Source organism: Natator depressus, chromosome 7 (assembly GCF_965152275.1).
Source record: "Natator depressus isolate rNatDep1 chromosome 7, rNatDep2.hap1, whole genome shotgun sequence".
In the NCBI taxonomy this organism is placed as follows: Eukaryota; Metazoa; Chordata; order Testudines; family Cheloniidae; genus Natator; species Natator depressus.
The window spans coordinates 1,561,417-1,584,110 of NC_134240.1; the positions used below are offsets into that span (position 1 = coordinate 1,561,417).

The window sequence follows — 22,694 nt, forward strand, 5'->3', positions numbered from 1 at the left end:
GCTTTCTCTCCTTACATAGATTCCATAAGATTATAATTAATCTTCCTTTTCACTAATGACTTTCACTTCCTTCGTCCTTCAGTGCTCAGTCTTAAGATACTAGGAGAAGATCAAGAGAGACACTACGGTGCCCTCATGTTTTCCAGCTTTGTCCCTGATGAGACTTATTCATGCTCATGGACAATCAAACTGCAGCACTGATCAGAAACGCTTTTTCCCAGCTTTTAACTTTGCCCTTTCTTCTCAGGTACAGACTTGACCACAGAGAGCTATGCTTTTGATATATAACATAGATAACATTCGTAAGCAGGAATCAAACCTGGGACATTCAGCACTGAACAGGAGTGCTTGAATGAGCTTACCACTTGAATCAGAGGAGTGTTTGCTATCAGTAAGTGCCGGGCCGGCCACAGGCACCAGCTTTCCAAGCAGGTGCTTGGGGTGGCATTGAGAATGGGGCAGCAGTCTGTGTCCCGTGGCAGCAATTCAGCGGCAGCTCCGCCGCTCTTCCCACCATGGTGGCTTTTGGGCAGCAGCTCCGCCACTCTTCCAGGCACGGCGGCAATTCGGCAGCGACTGCGTGGGGCGGCAAAATTGGCAGAGCTGCCCCTGAGTAAGTGGCAGGGTCTCATTCTTGCTAGGGTCAGCTGCTAGAGTGAGACAAGATCACACACTAGGCCAGTGAATCACACTTTAATCACTCCTTTGGGCTGATCCTGAAGGCAATTTGGAAATGACAATAAGCAACTGCCTTCCAGCTAGGTAGAACAGACTAGCATAAGCACATCACACCTATCCACTGTGCTCTATCTTGTCATCATATCCAATAGCGGGATATCCTCACAGAAAGAACAGCTTTTGTTTTGCACTCCATCACAGCAGTTGCATTCTATAAAGATACTCAAGCTAATGGAGTCCAGATTTGTACATGCAAGTACTGGGGGCAGGCTGTTCCCACTGGAGGGACTTTAGCTGGGAATCCACAATTGCTGGAGACCAGACCGAGTCCAAGACTTGCCATCTTTAAAGTGTAATGCAAGATTCACCTCTTTCAGTAAGCCTCCTCCTAAAGTTGCTTTTGCTGCAGTCCCTTGTGGGCTTTCTGATGACATTAACAAACCACCCACCATTACCTGAGAATAACGTAAAAGAATTGCAGCTAAATACTGCACAGCTCTTGGGTCATTATTCCTTATACTCCTTACTAAAATATTAAATTGGCTGGGAAGCAAAGGGACTCTGGGACACCTCCTGGCATTGCCATGCGAGAATTATGGATTCAGCGTGACCTTCTGCTTACCTCCATGGGATGAGGGAGACTAGGCAGCATGGGCAGGCCAGGGAGTGACTAATCATCTATATCATGGCCTTTTGGATTGATTAGAGACTAACAGTCTCTGAAGAATTTCACTTTTTCACCTGGCCTTGTCTATATTTGGAAAATTATTACAGTAGAACCTCAAAAATATGAACGCCAGAATTACAGACTGACTGGTCAACAGGACACCATGTGAAACCAGAAGTAATCAATCAGGCGGCAATGGAGGCTGCAAAAAAAGCAAGTACTGTACTGTGCCTGTATTGCATCTTAAAGGTAGGCACATCTGGGCTGCCTGTCCCCACTCAGCACCCACTTACCGCTAGGAGTTGAAGATGCTGAGATTCTCAGGCAAAGCTGAGTCCTGCCTGCGCAGAGACAGCATCGGTGTCTGCACTGCTTTCCACAACCCTCTCCCCGGGGGGGGGCTGTTTTCACACAAACACACGCCCATGGGGGGGAGGGGGGCACTGTTTTCACCACCCACCCCTCAGTGGGGAGGGGGAAAAGCTTGTCCAGAAAGAAGGTGCCTCTAGAACCTGGCTCAGAGTGTGAACTGCTGGAGCCGGAGCTTTGTTTTGTTCAGAGTTATGGACAACCTCCATTCCCATGGTGTCTGTAACTCTGAGGTTCTACTGTACCGAGTTTCCAGCAATGATTCAGCTATACGTTACTTCCAGTGGTGTACATGATGGTATAGACAGGGCTCAGCTGCTTTAATTACAGTGTCAGGAAAAGCCACTGGTAAAAACACTTCAGCCTTGGCTATGGTAGTGGTTGCATCACCGCTCAAAACCAGAAACGAATTTTCCTCTCTGAGGGCAAGAGCCATAATGGTATGAGCTCTCTGAGGAAGAGGGGTTTCCTAAAACTGTATCAGGAAAATTGAATAGCAGCTGGGCCTGACCCCTTCTCAGACACCCCTCCCACCACCAGACACAGATATGGAGTAATGTATAGTACAGGGACCCCTCAGCGGGTAGTTCTTTCAAAGCACAGCTAGTTTTTCTTCACCTATCCTCATGACAAGTGACGCTCCCTAGAATTAAAGGGAGACAGGTGCTAAAATATCGCTTGAGGACAGCCTAGCAGTTATGCCCCCCCCGCTCTCCGGGGGAAATTAAGAACAGTTGTGTTAGCAGGGAGGAGAGAACCGGCAGCCGAGGGGTAGCTCCAGAATGCCACCTTGTGGCCGAGGCCAGGAGAGCGGCCCGACGACACGTTACTCTGCCTCGGGGCTGGCCTACAAGCGCGAACTCAGAAGCGGGGCCCGTCCAAGGACACGCGGGGCCTCCTGGGAAGCCAATCCGGTGGGGCCCAGGACTCCCGAGGGAGCTTCCCCCAGCCCGCGCCGCGCGGGGCGGGAACGGAGCTGGGGGCCGCGGCCGAGCACCGGGAAATGGTTCCGTGTGAAGCCGGGAAGGGGGCTTCGGGCCGGCCTGCACCCCGCTCTCTGGAGCGGCCTTCACCGCGGCTCCCTGTGCCTCAGTTCCCCGCCTGGGACAGGGCGCGGCCTAGCGCCCGCCACCAGCCCAGCTCCGGGCACTGCGGCGCCCGGACAGCACGGCGAGGGGCCGGCGGCGGCAAGCGGGAGTAGAGCGCATGCGCCTCGGACAGGGCCAACCGGCTGCGTCGCCGGCCCGAGGGAGCCGGAACTCCGTGTCGGGCGCGGCTCCGGCAGGCCAGTCCTCCAGTGTCCCAGCGTGCCCCGCGTCCCCCAGTGTCCCGCCATGCTTTGCGGCGCGGGACTGGGGTAAAGGTCAGCGCCAGGGCTCCGCTGTCGGGCGCGCTGTGCAGGGCTCCGCTCCCGCCGAGGACCGCCGCGGCCATGGCCAAGCAGCCGCAGCCCATCAGCCCCGTGAAGAACTTCTTCGCCGGCGGCTTTGGCGGCGTCTGCCTGGTGTTCGTGGGGCACCCGCTGGACACCATCAAGGTGAGGGAGCCAGCTCCCGGCCTGCCCCGCGCGCGGGGGGGGAGGGGAGAGAAATACTACAGCTCCCGGCCTGCCCCGCGCGCGGGGGGGAGGGGAGAGAAATACTACAGCTCCCGGCCTGCCCCGCGCGCGGGGGGCGTGTATAACCACTCCTAGGCTTGTGTTGCTGGCACCCAGTGCCGAGGCAAACCAAGAGCAGAGGTTCGTTACCCGTGTGTTTCGCTTAATAATTACAGTGGGGTGGAGAAGCAGAAAAGTTTATTTGCAGCTGCAAACAAGGTACAGGGAGAATAGAATTTCAAATCCTGCACACCAGAGCAGGTCATTATACACACTTTTATATTTTTTTAATGCTACTGCATTACATATTAGCCAATTAAAACTTTGCACAAATATTTTGCCTTTTTTATATGGGTTACAACAATGTTTATTTTTTGCAACCTTTAACAAGCATTTCTAGCAACTTAAACAACCAGCACATCCTGCCTGGCCTTGTAACTATCTCCTGTTATTTTTAGCTTGGCGTTAGCAAATCTTACATTATAAGGCATTATTTGCGGCTACAACATTGTTTTAAGAGCAAAAACGCTTACTCAAACTATCCAGGCCTGAATTCTATTAAGGGGGGTTAAGAAGAAGCCCTTAGGCCTTCAGCAGGGAGACTTCTTCAACCCTTACGGTCTTTTATCCCCTTGACTTAACTAGTGTCCATGCCCTGGGGTCTCTAAAACTTGTCTCTTTCATCAACAGAAGTTGGTCCAATGAAGTGTGTTATCTCGCCCACGTTGTCTGTTCAGGGCGTCGGGGTAGTTTCTAGTTTTGGCATAAAGCCTTCTGACCAGGTTGAAGTGTCCCCCTCTGGGCTGTGGAATCTAGGAGCAGCTGAGAGAGGGCTGGCAAAGATGCCAACAGTCACTGTGCATTGGGTAAAACTGACACTATAGGATTCACAAGACCAGGCAACCAGTTTTGAGAACATCTAGCCATGAGGTGTGTGCAGAGACTCTGGCAGAATTGTATGGGGACATGGATGCTGAGTATTGCCTCCCCTTCCCACCCCATTCTTATTGTATGAAAATGGGGCTGACCCTGAAAGCTCTGAGTTGACTGACCTGTGATATATCCCACACACAGTATTATCACAGGGCGTGTCCTCTTATCTTGGCAGCAATATTTGCATCTAGCTTCTGGCAACTGTGGCAGTGTTTATAACGCCTGTGCCCTCTAGAATGATAAGTGATCTGTTCAAACATGTGAGGTCTGGCTGTTTTTCAGAAGCCCTTGGTTTCACCAGCTAACTCAGTCAATTTAAGGTGTATACTTCTTCCTACCACACAGAGGCAGCATTGACGTGCCACTCATCATTAGCTCATGATATCAATGATGCTGTTTTGTTAATGAGAATTTCACGGGGTGATATTACTTTATTTTAAAGGAGAGACATGAATGGGATGTCTGATACTCTGTTTTGTCACTTGGATCGTATATACAAATGACTCTTTTTTAAAGAGAAATTACTACACTAGCATATATGAAGGCAACTTCACTTCAGTCTAAAATCATACTATACTGATGATTCTCTTTGGAACATTTCCACTCTCAGCCTGTGGTAGCTGGAACTCCCTGCCATTAGTTTAAATGAAAATGTTGCTAAGCTCACTTGTATCTGTGTGTGAACAGTTTCATTTTGTCAGCCTATGTGAGGGGGGAGCGTGTAGGAGTGTTCTTTGTACCACTCTGTTTCTAAGAATCTGTCTATTTCAGGTACTTACATGGCTCCCATTACTGTAGTATGTGAGCACCTTACAAATGTTAATGTATTTATCCTCATGACACACCTGTGAGGTAGTGAAGTGCAATTATCCCTGTTTTACACTTGGAGAACTGAGGTACAGATAACCATTGGCTCACGATTCCTCTCAAAATGTTAGCACCTATCTGTTGTAACTATGTATTTGTTCCATTCTGTGTATTGCTTGTCTTCATTAAGCCAGCATGTTTATCCTTTTAAGACACTCAGAAAAGTCCAGTTAGCAGCTAGAAAAATCAGTGATGAATGGAAAATGAATGGAAAGGAAAACTCTTGTTCTAAAAAGCATCAGAAATTAAGGGAAATTCGTGACCTTGAGCCCCAGTAACTAATTGTTACATGTGTTTTAAACTCTGTTATGGCAAAGGAGCCTAGCGATTGAGAGGGTGGGGAAAGGTAGATAAAGAAGTAACTGAAGACCAGGAAACCGCAAAGCAGAAGTGTCCAAACTCTGCCCAACAGAAGGCTGCCTTGATGACCTGCCATAAGCTAAAGGGATATATACCTGATTGCATCGGGTCTCCTCTTTAATATAGACATCAGACCTGTGGAGAGTACAACTTCCAGAGCATGATGGCCCATTGTGGTGTGAGTGGGAAGCTTTTTGGAATGTAACAAGTATTTGTTCTGCATTATTGATCTACGGATTAATGATACTGGAGATGAGATGTTTTAAACAATAACGTTATTTTTCCTCTTAATTATATTCTTTAATTTGAAGATAAATAAAACCAAGTTTCATTGGTGACAGTACCTGCATACTGAGTTGAGCAGATGGGGAAAGGGAGCAATAGAAATGGCACTGGATCTCAAAAGTGCTTAAAGCAACCACACTGCTGTTTAGAGAGTATTAACTTGAATTTAAAGTAAGTGTAATATTTATAACGATATTGAAATAACTTAAGGTATTTGTGTTCTTATTTAGATATTTGCACAAGCTAAAATACTGAGTTTTAACCCTTGTACCAATATTACAATGTCTGGTTATAAAACCTATGACTTTAATGTGGCTCTCTGGAACTAATCCTAAAAAAGTAATTTTTTTTTTTTTAAGGTACATGATTTTTTTTCCCTTCTTGTTTTACAGGTCCGACTACAGACCCAACCAAAACCCCAGGCTGGGCAGCCTCCACTCTATTCTGGGACCTTCGACTGTTTCAGACAGACTCTCATTCGAGAGGTACTGTAGACTGGCACTTGCTATGCCTGCCAAAAATGTCAGTTGCTCATGTATGTCATTGGAGTGGAATTTTGTGGGAATCTGGCCCCCCTTGAGACCATAAAGTTCTCAGGTTATCAATTCAAATGGTTCTAATTCAAATTTTTCATCGGATTGTGAAATCTGAAAAGAACTGGTAGAGGGAGAACATAATAATCTTTGGAATGTGTAATTTGATCTTTTTTTTTTCTTTTTTAAAGGCAGAAATGCGGTGGTGTTAATACCTAAAGTTAAAGGCTGTAATGAACGTTGGCAGTTGTTTGCTGGCTGTATTGTTGTAGGTGGTGGAATTTTGATGCCTGTGCTATGGCGAGCTCTCTGGAACTCCTAAAATAGAGACTGACTGTTGTTGACCCAAGCCATGTCTCCAATTTCTTCTAGAACCCATAATCCCCTCTGTGACAAGACAAAAGAGGAAGTGCTAGTTCAGATTCATAGGTTTTAGGGCTTTTTGTTTGTTTGTTTGTTTTTTTTTTAAGGCCAGAAGGCACCATTGTGGAATCACAGACATGTAGGACTGGAAGGGACCTCAATAGGTCACCCTAGTCCAGCCCCCTGCACTGTATCAGGACCAAGTAAACCTAGATGGTCCCTGACAGATGTTTGTCCAGTCTGTTCTAAAAGCGTCCAATGACAGGGATTCCACAACCCTGCCACTTTTGTCTCCAGGCAAATGGGTAGAACACCCCCTCTTCTATTTACTTTTAGGGGGAAAAAAACTCTGGGTTGGAAGACTGTGAATTTCCCTGCAGGAGTTAAGTACCCTGCCTCCAGGCTAAGAAAACCTGCAATTCACAAAGATAATCCCCTTTTGTCTCTGCTTGGCCACAAAGCAGAGAAAAACAAGCTGCTTTCTGGACTTCCTTTCCAAAGGGGAAAAAAATCTCCTTTTTTAAAAATCTGTATTTCTAGTTCAAAAAATCTCAACTGGATCTCAAAATGATTTCAGGTTAATCCCACCGCTGCGCCACCATGTCAAGGTTCCTCCCCCACTCTGAACTCTAGGGTACAGATGTGGGGACCTGCATGAAAAACCTCCTAAGCTTATCTTTACCAGCTTAGGTCAAAACTTCCCCAAGGTACAAAATATTCCACCCTTTTGTCCTTGGATTGGCCGCTACCACCACCAAACAAATACTGGTTACTGGGGAAGAGCTGTTTGGACACGTCTTTCCCCCCAAAATACTTCCCAAAACCTTGCACCCCACTTCCTGGACAAGGTTTGGTAAAAAGCCTCACCAATTTGCCTAGGTGACTACAGACCCAGACCCTTGGATCTTAAGAACAATGAACAATCCTCCAAACACTTGCACCCCCCCTTTCCTGGGAAATGTTGGATAAAAAGCCTCACCAATTTGCATAGGTGACCACAGACCCAAACCCTTGGATCTGAGAACAATGAAAAAGCATTCAGTTTTCTTACAAAAAGACTTTTAATAGAAATAGAAGTAAATAGAAATAAAAAAAAAAATCCCCCCTGTAAAATCAGGATGGTAGATACCTTACAGGGTAATTAGATTCAAAACATAGAGAACCCCTCTAGGCAAAAACCTTAAGTTACAAAAAAGATACACAGACAGAAATAGTTATTCTATTCAGCACAATTCTTTTCTCAGCCATTTAAGGAAATCATAATCTAACACGTACCTAGCTAGATTACTTACTAAAAGTTCTAAGGCTTCATTCCTGGTCTATCCCCGGCAAAGACAGAATATAGACAGACCACATATACCCTTTGTTTCTCTCCCTCCTCCCAGCTTTTGAAAGTATCTTGTCTCCTCATTGGTCATTTTGGTCAGGTGCCAGCGAGGTTACCTTTAGCTTCTTAACCCTTTACAGGTGAGAGGAGATTTCCTCTGGCCAGGAGGGATTTTAAAGGGGTTTACCCTTCCCTTTATATTTATGACACTAAGCATGCCCATTGTTCCCCATCTTTCCTCATAAGTCAGGTTTCCTAAACCCTTTAACATGTTTGTTTGCTCTCCTCTGGACTCTCCAATTTGTTTATATTTTTCTTAAACTGTGGTGCCCAGAACTGGATACAGTTCTCCAGCTGGGATCTCAATGATGCTGAGCAGTTACCTCCTGCATCTTGCATATGACACTCCTGTTAACGCACTGGGGTGTATTAGGTATGAGTTGGGGAAGGGACACCTGAACTGCCAGGCCCTCGATAGCCTGCTGGGTGGCTGCCGCACAGGGAACTTAGGGGAGCTGATGTGGGGGCTGCCGGCCCACCCTGGTTCCAAGCCCCCACCAGCTCGCTCCAACGGGCTGCTCTTCCTGCAAGCAGTGGACAAAGCAGGCAGCTGCCAAACAATGTTATGAGGGAGTATTGTGCAACTTTAAATGAGCATGTTCTCTAATTGATCAGCAGTGTAACAATGAAACAACGTTAACTGGGATGACGTTAAGTGAGGAGTTACTGTACTGTCATGATAAAGATATTGCACTAAAGTTGAATTTACAAATGTAGAATTACATACCAAAAAATAACTACACTCAGAAATAAAACAATGCAAAACTTTAGAGCCTACAAGTCCACTCAGTCCTACTTCTTGTTCAGCCAATTGCTCAAACAAGTTTGTTTACATTTGCAGGAGATAATGCTGCCCGCTTCTTGTTTACAATGTCACCTGAAAGTAAGAGCAGGCATTCGCATGGCATTGTTATAGCCGGTGTTGCAAGATTTTTACGTGCCAGCTGCACTAAAGATTCATATGTCCCTTCATGCTTCAACCACCCTTCCAGATGACATACATCCTTCCCAATGACGGGTTCTGCTTGATAACGATCCAAAGCGGTGCAGACCCATGCGTGTTCATTTTAATCATCTGAGTCAGATGCCACCAGCAGAAGGTTGATTTTCATTTTTGGTGGTTTGGTTCTGTAGTTTACGCATCAGAGTGTTGCTCTTTTAACTCTTCTGAAAGCATGTTCCACACCTCCTTCCTCTCAGATTTTGGAAGGCACTTCAGATTCATAAACCTTGGGTCGAGTGTTGTCACTATCTTTAGAAATCTCACATTGGTGTACCTTCTTTGTGTTTTGTCAGATCTGCAGTGAAAGTTCTGACAAGTTGCTCCTCATGGTCTGCTTCCTGAAATATATCAAATGGAGCTGAGAATGCTTAGTGTGTGGGGGGGGGAATGAAAGGGTTAAATAGAGTGGGCCAAATCCATCCCCGCTGCAAGTCCACTGAAATCAGTTGCCTAACACCAGGGAGGAGTCTGGCCCACTGTATACATGTTGAGTGTCAGGGTTATACTGAAATGTTGCCTTTTGAAGACTCTGTAATACAGTACATCTCTGTGTGTGTATGTATGTGTGTGTATATATAATAATAATATATATAAAAGTTTGAGACGCACTGAGCCATGCATGTTTCTAACAGGACTGTATTTAAGGTGGGCACTAACTAGCTACTTTATATTTGGGGTGGCAGAGAGCAGAACTAGTGCTGATGAGAAATGTGAATAATCCATGGAGGCAGGATGGCAGTTATCTGGAGAGTAAGAAAATCTAGGGCTTAGCCTAGTGCCGTCTTGATAGGTATGTTTTGGAAGTGCTAGCCCTGGGGAGGACAAGAAGTCCTGGCACGACTTTCCCACAACTTCTCTGGGCTGTGTTCAGAACTGTATCATGGCAAATCCCTTTCATTCATGCAGCTGACTGCCTTTGCTGTGATCGTCTTGTATAGTAACGTTATTTGCTTCTTGATGTGGTGAAATATTTATCACCCTGAAGAATGCTGCATGAAACCTAAATAACCCACTGAGATAACCTGCGGTCTCTTGCAGGGAGTCCGAGGCTTGTATAAAGGAATGGCAGCTCCGATTATTGGAGTGACTCCCATGTTTGCTGTGTGCTTCTTTGGATTTGGTTTGGGGAAAAAACTCCAGCAGAGGAATCCTGATGACATTCTAACGTAAGTTCTGAGTTGTTCAGACACTTGGGGTACCTTTTCTACGGCTCCTAGCCTGCTGTGTCGAATTACACATTCGGTTGTGGTGTAAATGTCTCCTCTCTGGATTATAAATATAATTTAAAAAAAACAAAACCCCCAAAACACTGGTGGTGGTAATGCTCCTAAAAGCGTGGTACTGATAGCACAGGCTAAAAACAGACAGCAGGTGGGCAAATACTGTGCAGTTCCCTCCCTGTGCAAAAAGACAGTCATTAAAGAACAGCTCAGTTGTAACTGAATACCATATGTGTTACATAATGATAATGACTTAGAACAGCCTTGCTATTAAGGGAAACTGAATGGAAAGATTACATGTATATTCCAGCATAGCCATCTGACAGACCTGGTGGTCACAAGACATGATCTTTCCTTCCTGCTAGTGGTAAGTGGGAGTCTCACTGCATCCACTCTGTAGGTTAGGTTATTAATTGCAGGAGTGTTTCTCTTAGCTATGGCTGAAAAGGTATTTATTTTCTACGATCAGCCTCTGTTTTCAGGCACACTTACCCTTCTGGAAAAATGACTTTTTGGAACAAAATTTCTCCTGCTCCTTTTTTGGCCCCAAGTTGGAATTCTGTGGAAGGCTGATAAAATTCTATGTAGCTGTGACAGGTTATTCATGAATGAGAAGATTTTTAATTTAAAAAAAAAATTAGGTTTATTTTTGAAATGTTCAACTTGCCATAGACTTAGTCTCTAGTAAGGACCAGTGTGTGACCCATCTGAAGAAATCTGGCTTAAGAAGAACAAAGGGTGTTTGAAAATCCTGTAACCACTCATCCATACTACTCCTCCACTTGCTGCGTTTTCTAACAGAAGTGGCGCTCCAGATGCACATATAATATACTTGTGTGTACATTTGTTCAAGAGCTTTGCTCACTCAAATGTTCCAAATCCATCATGGTTCTCTCAAGCTTGCTTATAAATCAAGAAATTTTAAAGCTTGTTTCATGTACTCGATTCCCATTGAACTCAATTGTTCAGTGCTTTACTGAATTGGGCCTTAAGACTTATAGTTCTAGAGCAGTGCTTCTCAAACTTATTTGAGTGTTCTTCTTTGTGTCTGTAATTCCTTAGGGACCTCCTGCTTCCCCCCCCCCACCTCCCCACAATACATACACCACCACCCAGTTCGGAAGGCAGAGAAGAGAGCAGCGGCTGCTGGCCACGTACCCAGCTCTGAAGGCAGCGCCATGCCAGCAGCAGCACAGAAGTAAGGGTGGCAATGTGAAAAGTGATATAAGCGACTTAGCGCTCCATTGCCACCCTACTGCACTGCTGCTGCCACCCCGAAGCTGACAATTAGAGCCCCGCCACTGCCTCCTCGTGAGGAATGGGGGGGAGCCCGGGCGGCAGGGCTCTGACTGTCAGCCCATGGGCAATGGGGCTCCACCTGTCACCTTTATCCCATCCCCGCACATCCGAGGTGTGCATGGCCCTTCTGTATGAGCCCCAGCCATCCAGGGCTGACAGCCAGAGCTCTTTTCTCCCGCCCCCACCCCAAAAGGGGGGGCACATCGCTCGGGCCTCCCTAAGGAGGCCCGCCCCATAGTTGGGTCAAATGACTTAGTCGCACTCTGTATATTGTAGCATAAAACATAAGCACATTGAGTAATACAAAATACTATCAATGCACAACAGCAGAAGTATACTTGCTGAGGGAACCATACCTTTTGGATTTCCAAACTCTTATACATTTTACTCTAATGTTGCGTTAAGTCAAGTCCTTTCACGCTGACTATATTAAATGTCATGCTTATTGGATTATGTATCTTGGGATCTTTATTTTCCCGTGTTCTGTGCGCAGATATCCCCAGCTGTTTGCTGCTGGCATGTTATCTGGAGTGTTCACAACAGCAATCATGGCTCCAGGAGAGAGGATCAAGTGCCTTTTACAGGTAAGACTGTGTGTGTGGATGGGGAGAAATTCCCACCCTTAATTTCAGGAGTGTTGTCTGATTTAAAAAGACCTTGCTAGGAAGATATAACTCCTCTAATTAGCAAATTTACTCAGTACTGAATTTAGAAAGCACCCCTTTCAGCAGGGCTGAGGCATAACTTGATGCGACTCTGTCATGAAGAAGCACTATACAGCTTCCCTTTGACAATCTGGTAAATACAACATGCACTCCTATAGACACCATTCAGCATATAAGCAGCATCACCCTGGGATGCCAGCTGACCTCTTGGGCACTTCTGAAATCTAGAGTGTGTCTTATCTTCTCATGTAAAACAAAGCCTTTGTAGTAACATTCAGGTCCGTGAATCTCTTGCATGATAAAGATTTTGCCCATAGTTCCCTGGAATCCTTGTATGTAACAGAAGGACCTATTTCAAAAATATATAATACAAGCTATTATAAAACTAGTCTAGTGACCATAAACTTTAAACCCATCACAGCTCTTGGTTTTTGAAACCCTGGTGGGAAATGCGAATTTGAACAAATGAAAAAACTGTCTGTGCGAGACCTTCTGATCTCTACCCTCTCTCACGCTGACTGCTGTACTTCTTAGTGTTTTAATGGATGTTAGACATTGATTCCAACGTGCAAAGCATTATCACAGGACATCTTTTACTCATAAAAATTGTCTTGAGTTCTATGAAATTTTCTTGGAGTCATATTCTAATCAGTGTAAATCTGGAGTAACTTGACTGATTTCAGCTGAGTTATTTCAAACTTAAACTGGTGGAAATTAGATAAGCATCTGATTCTTAATTTGACACGATCAAGCCAGTGCATCGTTCAGTAAACACCTGTGGAAGCAAATCCTTCTCACTCTGGGGAGGAGAGAAATTTTAGTAAGTGTGTATTAGATCAGCAGTTCTCAAACTGAGCGTCGGGACCCCAAAGTGAGTCGCGACCCCCTTTGAATGGGGTCGCCAGGGCTGACTTAGACTTCCTGGGGCTGAAGCCCGAGCTCCGTTGCCCAAAGCCAAAGCCGGAGGGCTTCAGTCCTGTGCAGCAGGACTCAGGTTGCAGGCTCCCTGCCTGGGGCTGATACCCTTGAGCTTCAGCTTTGACCCCCCTGCCCGGAGCGGTAGGGCTCGGTCTTTGACCCCTGCACCCAGGGCAGTGGGGGTTGGGTGGACTCAGGCTTTGGTCTTCCCTCCTGGGGTCATGAAGTAATTTTTCTTGTCAGAAGGGGGTCACGGTGCAATGAAGTTTGAGAACCCCTGCATTAGAGGGATTTTTGGAATCTCACCTCTGACAGCTGGGGGCTTATTCTGAGACTACAGGTACCTATTTCTGATCAGAGACTAGTGTTACTTATCACTGGTTATTGCTGGGGCTCTTTGGAGTTATGCTGGCCCATCAGCGTTTCTCAAATGCAGCCATCAAGGGTTTTTCTTGTGGCCACAGCCTCCTGGGCAGTGATTTGCAGGCGGGGGAGAGCCGCAGAGCCACAAACACCAGAGGAGCAGGCAGCCAGTGTGAGTTCCCCACCTTCCCAGTGAGATTCAGGCTTCCAGCTTCAGCTCTGGGGTGGCGGGCTCTGTCCTTCGGCCACACGGCAGCAGGCTCCATCCTACAGCTGTGGGGCTTCAGACTCTGGCCCCAGCCCTGGGCTCACCACCCCATTGCCCCTGGCCCCTGCTGCCACCCCACCCCCTGGCTGCCTCCGTACTCACCGCTCCAGGTTTAATTTGTCCTCGGCTTACCAGGGCTGAGTAAGTCTGTTGTAAAAAGTGGTATTTGTATGTTTTTTAATATCACTTTTCACTATCTTCTAGCTACCAAGTCTGCTCCTGTGAGAAGTAATATTAACAAACATAGAAATATAGACTTACTAGATAGCAAGTCATTAAAAAAGGCAACCAAAAAAGTGCCCCTCCTCCCCGCCCCAAAAAACCCAACCAAGGACAAAAGACGAGAACATGCACATCGCGTTATTTGTGTTTCTATTCTCTTTAGCTCCAGTAAGGAATACATACAACTATGCATTATTATTTTTATTAGGTCTGCAAAAAAACCTACATAAATAAATTACACTGATTGGACCTGTGTATGTGCATATTTAATTGTTTTTTCTAAAGTTAATTAATTGTGAGAGTGGCCACCTGCAAGAGTTTGTGGCTACACTTTGAGGCCACCAACATTTTTGTTGTGAAAACCCCAGGCCGAGATCACAGAGGTGTCTGCCGATTTGAGGAAAGACTACAGGGATAAAAGGGAGGGAAAGTGGGCTGGGAATATGGTGACTTCACATGCATTGTACCAGTTTGTCTATATATCAGCAGGAGCCTGGTGGCATACATTCCTTGGGTGGCTTCTGTTTACATGAAAAGAGCTGAGCTGCTAACTTCCACTTGACAATTTAGCTTTAGAAAACACAAGGCTTCCAAATTACTATTTGGGTTATGCCTGGTAAACAATCCTTTTAATTCTCCAGATCCAGGCTGCTTCAGGTGAAATTAAATACGGTGGCCCAATGGACTGTGCGAAACAGCTGTACCGTGAGGCTGGAATTCGAGGCATATACAAAGGAACCGTGCTCACCCTCATGAGAGGTATCTGGATTAATGTATTCTAATAGTACCCCTGCAGGAAGAGAAGCATCAGAACAAAACTGACCCAACATCGTAAATCTCACTCTGGGCCAGAGATATGTTGTGCATCAGTTTCATGCGCTGCAGTTTTCACAGCTGCCCCTGCATCTCCTGGGGATTGAGAATGAAGACTAGGATATGTCCCAGTCCTGGTGTGGGTAGTGGGAGGAAGAGGACTAGAGAAGTACAAAAGGGAATGAGGGGAGAAGGGCAAGAAATGGACACAGAGACTTGAGAGGTAAAGACCAATAAAATCCAAGCCGCAGAAGGCTACAATAGACTTCCAGGATGAGCGAGGGACGATGGGTCTGGGGAAAGAAGCTGAGAGACAGAGAAGAAAAAATAGGAAGCTAGCTTTTTCTTTGCTTTGGGATGGGGTTTGTACATGAGACTCCCAGTCTGTGATGGTCAATTGGATTGGTTATTGAAAGATACAGTTACAATGAATTACTCTTTCTCCCAGCTAGAAAGAGTGAGTTTCTTTACTCATTTTTGGTGTGGAGGAAAAATATCTTGTGTGTCCACTGTGTTCCTTTCTCTCTCCTATTATATATTTTTTTAAAAAGACACCTATAATGAACAAATTAAAGCCTTATGGGTCAGGTCAGAAATACGTTTGGATGCTTTCTCCCCTAAAATACGCCCCATCTGGGGCAGTGATTTCACCTGAGCCTCCTCAAATAGAGAAACTTTAAGCATTTTGCATCTCCACCAGCCCAGGAAATTATCTTTCCCATGACTCTCATATGACTATAAAAGCTAGCAGCAAGGACAACATGCCTGACAGAACTGTTTGTCTGATTCTAGCCATGGGCTTGAGCATTCTCATGTATACGTGAGAATATAAAAAAGCAGAAAGTTTGGTTGGAACAAACTGGCAGTGCACACGTCACAAAGCCACTGAGACTGGCTTGATCTGCCCAGTCTCCAGTTTAGGGAGCTTAGACCTGTCTCGTAGTCAAGGTAACAGTGTGACTGGAAGGGCTGGTGACTCAGAGGTTCAGGAATAGGTGTTTCTGCAGCCATGCCCCTGCTCTTTCTGAAAATGTTCTTGCTGTTCCATCTAGACAGACAGTTTGCACTGGAAGGCTCAGAAAGGGAACTTAGTGGTACTTGTTGGCATTGCTGAGGCTGGTGCAGAATGATCCCTAACGTTGGCAGCTGATGCGAGCCCAGAGCTTCCCCTTAGGGATGAATACTTCCTTTCCACTCTGTCTTTTTTTTCCCTGCATGCAGAGGTGGTCAGGTGTCGTTTTCCTACTTCTCTTAGTCTGTCTGTCTGTTCTCCCAACTAGATGTTCCAGCCAGTGGAATGTACTTCATGACGTATGAATGGCTGAAAAACATTCTGACCCCTGAGGGGAAGAGGTTAGTTAAATCCTAAGTCAGGGCAATGCTGACTTTACCCAGACACTTCCAGTCAATTTCTCCTGCTAAGCAAATGGCTAGAGAACAAAATCACCGGAGTAACAGTGTCTATTGTGATTGCTGAGGAGTTTGCTGTCATTGGCTTTCCCATCAAGATGACTCATCTCACTGTGGGATTGGATTGATTGTTGAATGGTATTTGAAGCACTCCTCTTAATGGCACAATTAGAAAAGCATTCAGGGTGAGATGCACCCCTGTTCTGCTTCCCTGCTGTGTGCTAAAAGCTGGTCTTTCAGGCATCCTTGTCATGCTGCAAGTATGAGAGAGCAATAAGAGTTGAGCCTTTCTCATGGAGAGACAGCACATTATGGCCACAAGTTTCTCATTCTGAATTCCTACAGTGGCTGCTCTCACGCTGGGTCTGTACCATTGTAATGTCTTCTCTCTTAGCCAGACTGCCTTTCTGGTCTTTATGTATTAGTTTAAAGATGGACACCTTTTCAATTCAATATTTCTGCAGTGTCAGTGACCTCAGCGTGCCTAGGATTCTCTTTGCCGGAGGTATGGCAGGGATCTTCAACTGGGCTGTTGCCATCCCTCCTGATGTGCTGAAATCCCGCTTCCAGACCGGTGAGTCAGATGTCAGCCGTGTAAGAGCACCACAAGATGTAGCATTTCCGTGGGCTGGGTGGACAATCCAATAGAGAAGCTTATGGCTGGGCAGAATTTTAGAAAGGAGTTTAGTGTGGCCTACCTCCTACAGCACTAGACTGGGACTCAGGAGATCTGGGTTCTATTTCCAGCTTTGCCACAGGTTTACTGGGTGACCTTGAGCAAGTTACTTCATCTGTGCCCCCATCTGTAAAATACCTCCTTTCAAAGAACTTTGCAGATCTATGTTGAAAGGTGCTGTAGAAGAGCTAGGTGGTATTTATTCCAAATATACTCCCATTTAAAGTGCTTAATCATTTCAGATAAGACCGGGCACAGTTGCATCGGTTCAGGCAGGTGATATGTAAAATAAAATCACAGTGGAGCAGGGACCACCATAGTTATGCATGTCTCTCACAATCCATTGCTTTGTGACTGGCAAATCTGCAGATGACATGGAAATATCTACAGTCAGCACTCCATAGAATTGTAGTAGAGACAGCCCAGTCCCTGGGGCGAACACAGACATTTGGAGTTGCCGGGCTGCAGCAAAGGCTGCCATTAAGGTTCTGGTTGATTTCTTCGGCATTCCTCCCAGAGGAACATTTCTATAGAACAGAGCTCTGCAGCAGTCTCTAGCAGCAATATCCTCTGGAGCTTGCATTGACAAGATCCCTGCATCTTCTCTGTCACACATCAAGGACATAGGCAGAGCTTCTGTCCCAGGCCATCCAACAGTGGTTGCTGATGCAGGAAAATCCTTTTGTTTGTGGTGTGTGTGTTGTTTTGTTTGTTTTTCTTTGTATTTAGCTTCTGTGATGCTCCAGACCAAGGGAGCAAAAGCCTGAATGGGATATAGTAGAATATTGCAGCCCCTGCTCCACTGAGTCACTTTCTAAAAGTTGTTTGTGACTCTGGTGAAGGGTTACTCTGGAGTAGCTGGTCAAGGGCCTCGTAAAGGTAATACTTTCCAGTGGCGTGTCACATGATCAGCTAATTTGTTCCTATAAAATCATTTTCCTCAAACACCTGGTCAGATCTGTGTAACATCAGCATTAAAATGGAGCCTGTAGTTTTCACTGGAAAGCCACTGCCATTCCTGGCTCTTAGTGCGTGGGAGGATATTCTTTTTGAGAACAGACCAGCGTTGTTCCTTGCAAATCAGCTTTATTGATTGATACACCACTGACTTTCCACGCTGCCGATGCTGTTAGCGTGACCAGCAGTAACAACGCTAGATTGAAGCTTCCAGCCTTCTAACCCTTAGCTTAAGTTCCTCTTTTCTTCCAGATGACTCGATTATTATTTAAAACCTTTATAGTGCTGGTGAGCATGTGGCTCCTGCTCACTCGGTCTTTGTTCTAGTTGTCAGTGATGTACTATACTAAAAGCTGTCTAGTCTTTGAAATCATTTGTTACTCGGAAAATAATCCATATGAATTACAGTGGAAGGCCACAGTGTAACCATTAAAGTCTCAGCTGGCTGCATTCACAAATCATAGATGGCATGTTCTTCTTCTGTCAACAGCTGCTCCAGGGAAGTATCCCAATGGCTTTAGGGATGTGCTAAGGGAGCTTATCAGAGAGGAAGGCGTCTCATCCCTGTACAAAGGGTTCACAGCCGTTATGATAAGGGCCTTTCCCGCTAACGCAGTAAGTAAACCATGATATCTAGTGAGCTGCAGGGAGCTGGCTATTTGCACCCTAAATACCTCGTGGTTGCAAAAGAGGAGGATGAATCTCTGATTGGGCAATGTGGCATTAGCGAGTTTACCACCGTGGAGGTGGCTGCTCGCATGCTGGGTGGTAAGGTCCATGGCTCCCTGGCTCGTGCTGGGAAGGTGAGAGGCCAGACTCCCAAGGTTGCCAAGCAAGAGAAGAAGACGACTGGCTGTGCCAAGAGACGCATGCAGTACAACCGGCGCTTTGTCAATATTGTGCCAGGCTTTGGCACGAAGAAGGGCCCCAATGCTAACTCCTAAATGGCATACCTCACCCAATAAAGCAGATGTCACCCGGGGAGGGGGAAATGATTCCAGACTGTTGTATTGTCTCACCAGTGCTGCTTACGTTAGAGTGAACACCCCTGGGTGTGTGGTCTGGGGGATCTATTTCCAAGCTTTTTAAAATACTGGCTCAAATCTCTGTAGCTGGGAAACTAAAGTAGGCTGTAGGGATAGCGCTAACAGAAATAGGATCACAGGTTTTGCACTAAACCCTTCTTGGTGTTAGAACAAACTAACAGTTCTACACATCTGCTAACACAATTGCCAGCATTTTGAATGGCTAGATTGAATCAGCACCTATTTTAAATGGGAGGACCCTAACAAATGACACTGAAGATCAGAAATTCTGCCTCTGCTATAGAGGGACACAGTCATGTCATTTCTTCCAGTTCAAGATAACTCATGTCAAGGAGGGGACAGGGGGGAAACAAAACCATGTCTGGGGTTTATAATGCTGCTGTACCCCTCAGCTTTGAGGAGACCTTTTCCAAACATTCCAGCTCTGTGTGCCTAAGACTCATCTAATCCTTGTGTTCTGTCTCTCTGTTCCAGGCCTGTTTCCTTGGTTTTGAAGTTGCTATGAAGTTCCTTAACTGGATTGCACCAAGTCTGTGAAGACTAGGAAATCTCCTCCTGGGAGAGGAAAAAAGACCATGATGCTGGATTAAAGGGATGACTTCAGAAACCCTAGGAATTATTAATTTTCTAATCCCCATTGCCTTACTCACATCCTCTGGATGGTGTAATGGTGCCATTCTGAACCTTGAGCCATAACTCTAATGTAGAGTTTTCGTGAGGAGTAGGAAGTATGAGTACACTTACTTTCTGAACCAAATGCACCATAGCAGTGATGCTGCTAATAGACACCTATCGCTATTACAGTGAGAGTCCCTAAGTACTTCCTCTGGAAGAAGAGGAGACTCTTAATTTCTTTCTTTATTTACTGAAGAAGCAGTTAGTGCTGAAAATCTTTCGAAATAGTAATTACCAGCCAGTGTGCACTTAATTCTCAGGATGTGGCTTAACACTTTATTGCAAATGTTGAGGTGAGACACTATTTTCCATCAGTTATAGATAGTCTCATCAGCTGTTAGCATGTTGATGGTGCCTTTATTTTATGTGCATGTAATGAGGGGCAATATGGAACAGAACAGATTATAGCTTTAAAAAAAATCCTAATTCTGGGGAGAGGGGGTGGGTACGGGGTTTTTTAAAGCATTATGGAGGCCTTGTATGGTGACCACCTTGAACAGATGAAAGGTGCACTGTGGAACTAAGAGTTAAAGTGAATTATGCCCAACTTCCTTGACTAAGTACTACTAACCCAGCTGGCGGGGGCATTCAGCGGAGAAACAAGTTCTAACTGATCTCATCTCTCTTCAAAATCCTTTCTTTCCCCTCTGAAATCCCTTTGGTACTTCCTGATTCACTGACTGTATCCAGAACACAACTTTACAAATACCATATGACTCATTGCAATCGATGCTATATCTGATGTCCCTGAATGATGCATTCTGGGAGATAGTCAGTGGAAGTACAGAGAGGATTTCAAAGTGGGAGAATACTTAAACTTATTTTGGTGCTGAATTTCCCCCATGGCTTACTTAATGGGGACAGTCAGCCCTGAAGTCAGTGTCTGGCTCCTCAGCTCAGCATTAAGAGATCTTGTTAAACATAACAAATTCTGAGTTGACACGATGGATGCAAGGGACAGGCAAGACAATCTGTAACCTGTTCCAGTTGTGATTAAATGATCCTATTTTATCAGGAGTCAAAGTTTGCTGCTGCTCAGCTAGAATGTTTCCTTGTGGTTTTGTGCACTCTGCATTTTGGCGCATGATTAGCATATGCAAAGGGCATACAAATATTCCCTTACACTTTGTTCTGAGATCTGCCTACCTTAAAATCCTGCAGACAATTTATGTATGGATGGGTAGCCTGTCTTTCATGGTGTTATTTCTATGCCTCTCAACCTTTAGATCTGCCCCATCTGATACAAGCCATTGAAATGTGTGACAAATGGCTGAAATGGGCAACACCTGAGTTTTTTGTTTGTGGTGCCACCACTGCTAAGTTAAAATGGTTTTTAAGGCTGTTTTCTCATGGTGGGAGGCAAACAAACCAGCTGTTACAGGTGTGGTGGGGGGATTGGGTTAGGGAGAAGATCCCTGCCTAGACTCCTCAAGAGGTACCAAGGGAAGGTAGGGCTGGGGAATGAGGGGTTGTCCCTAACCAGGCCTCTCAAGGCATATAATTAATTTAGCATGCTTTCCATTAACGAGGCTGTCTCTGCCAGGCTGCCCCGCAAGGATGTTCTCTCACCTGCTACTGCACCAGCAGCTCAGGACCCTGCTCCTCGCTCCCTTTCTCTTGTAAAGAGCAGAGAGGAGGCATCCAGCTGCTTCTGTGGTACCTTTGTTTTCCCAGAAGTTGAGGGAGCAAGATGTTTGTTTTGTTTTCATGGGTGAGAAGGACAGAGTAGACCCTCCCATGTTTGAAGAGCCCCACAACTCAGGACTGCCTTCACTTCCCCCTCCAGCCCTGGATGCTCTCTCCCCTCCCCAAAATATCTTGCCAGTCCTTCCACCTTAGGAGCCTCTCTGCTCCTTGGAAGAGAAAAGGGGAAGTAAGAGGCCCAGAGCTGCTGAGGAAGGCACATATAGCCCTCCTTTACCTGCTACTGCTCCCTGTCCTGCCATACGCTGCCTGAGAGCGTGACTGTGCCATACACTTGAGGTCTGGTTAACCCAACTGCTTCTGCGGCAGCTCAGATAAGTAAAATCAGTAACTGTCACTCTCCTGTGGCTGATGTGGGTTTAGCTAGGTGCTAACAGACATTGCTAGCTGAGCTATACACTTACTGGAACTCTTACAGCAAAGACCAATAGCAATGTTTCAGCAATAGGCTGTAGATTAGGTTCACTTCCCATTGTTGCAGATGACAGTTGGAACCTAGATTTGCTAAGGATCATCACATAGTTAATAACCCCAGGTACCACTGATTAATGATGAAAAATATTTGCATATGCAAAGTGGCAGACTCACTCCTTGCACAATGGTCTGTGCAGGTTTATACCGACTGTGCTGCTTCCCTGAGTGTGAGCAAGAAGGAGAACAAACTCTGAATGTTTCAGTAAATATTTATTGACCAAACTGCTGGTTCTTGGTTCCCTGTGCTGGGAGCAGGTCCTAGAGCAGTTCAGATTCTGCCTTTACTTCTCTAATATTTATTTGCTGGAAGCTGCCCCCCCCCCCCCCGCCTTTTATATGTTTAAAAAATGAGGAGTACTTGTGGCATCTTAGAGACTAACAAATTTATTTGGGCATAAGCTTTCATGGGCTAAAACCCACTTCATCGGATGCATGCAGTGAAAAATACATCCTGATGATCACTACAAACTTTTTTTTCTCCTGCTGATAATAGCCCACCTTAATTGATTAGTCTCGTTACAGTTGGTATGGCAACACCCATTTTTTCATGTTCTCTGTGTGTACATATCTTCCTACTGTATTTTCCACTGCATGCATCTGATGAAGTGGGTTTTAGCCCACCTGCTTAAAAGGTGCCACAAGGACTCTTTTTTTTTTTTTTTTTTTTTTTTTTGCTGATACAGACTAACTCGGCTACCACTCTGAAACCTCTTATGATTAAGAAAACCTATATGTAAGCAGGGATGTAGCACACGTTTGGAAGTTCAGGCATCTTTACAAATGCCAGAGATATTTGTTAGTAAAGGAGACTGACACACTACCCATGACTGATCAGTGCAGCATCTCTTTAAGAAGGGAATGAGGAGATCACGTAGATGCAGAGAGAAATTGAAATCTAAGGAAGAAAGTGTGGCCCATCCAGCTCTCCCATTGAATTCTCAA

At 45.5% G+C, this 22,694-nt stretch overlaps 3 protein-coding genes across 3 annotated transcripts in view; 1 reads left to right on the forward strand and 2 right to left on the reverse strand.

Annotated features, from left to right (window-relative positions):
- Positions 1–3,272, reverse strand: part of NDUFAF3 (NADH:ubiquinone oxidoreductase complex assembly factor 3) — a 131,011-nt gene extending 127,739 nt beyond the window's left edge. The window contains exon 1 of the mRNA XM_074957327.1: positions 3,268–3,272. The gene's annotated coding sequence lies outside the window, so the exon portion shown is untranslated. The remainder of the gene's footprint in view (positions 1–3,267) is intronic.
- Positions 1–22,694, reverse strand: part of ARIH2 (ariadne RBR E3 ubiquitin protein ligase 2) — a 123,139-nt gene that overhangs the window by 48,651 nt on the left and 51,794 nt on the right. The gene's annotated exons all lie outside the window — the stretch shown is intronic.
- Positions 2,954–22,432, forward strand: SLC25A20 (solute carrier family 25 member 20). The gene is made up of 9 exons (XM_074957319.1): positions 2,954–3,251; positions 6,149–6,241; positions 10,081–10,208; positions 12,055–12,145; positions 14,639–14,756; positions 16,091–16,163; positions 16,685–16,794; positions 18,344–18,468; positions 19,374–22,432. The coding sequence occupies exons 1-9, from the start codon at positions 3,147–3,149 to the stop codon at positions 19,434–19,436; spliced, it is 906 nt and encodes a 301-aa protein (XP_074813420.1). The 5' UTR covers positions 2,954–3,146; the 3' UTR covers positions 19,437–22,432.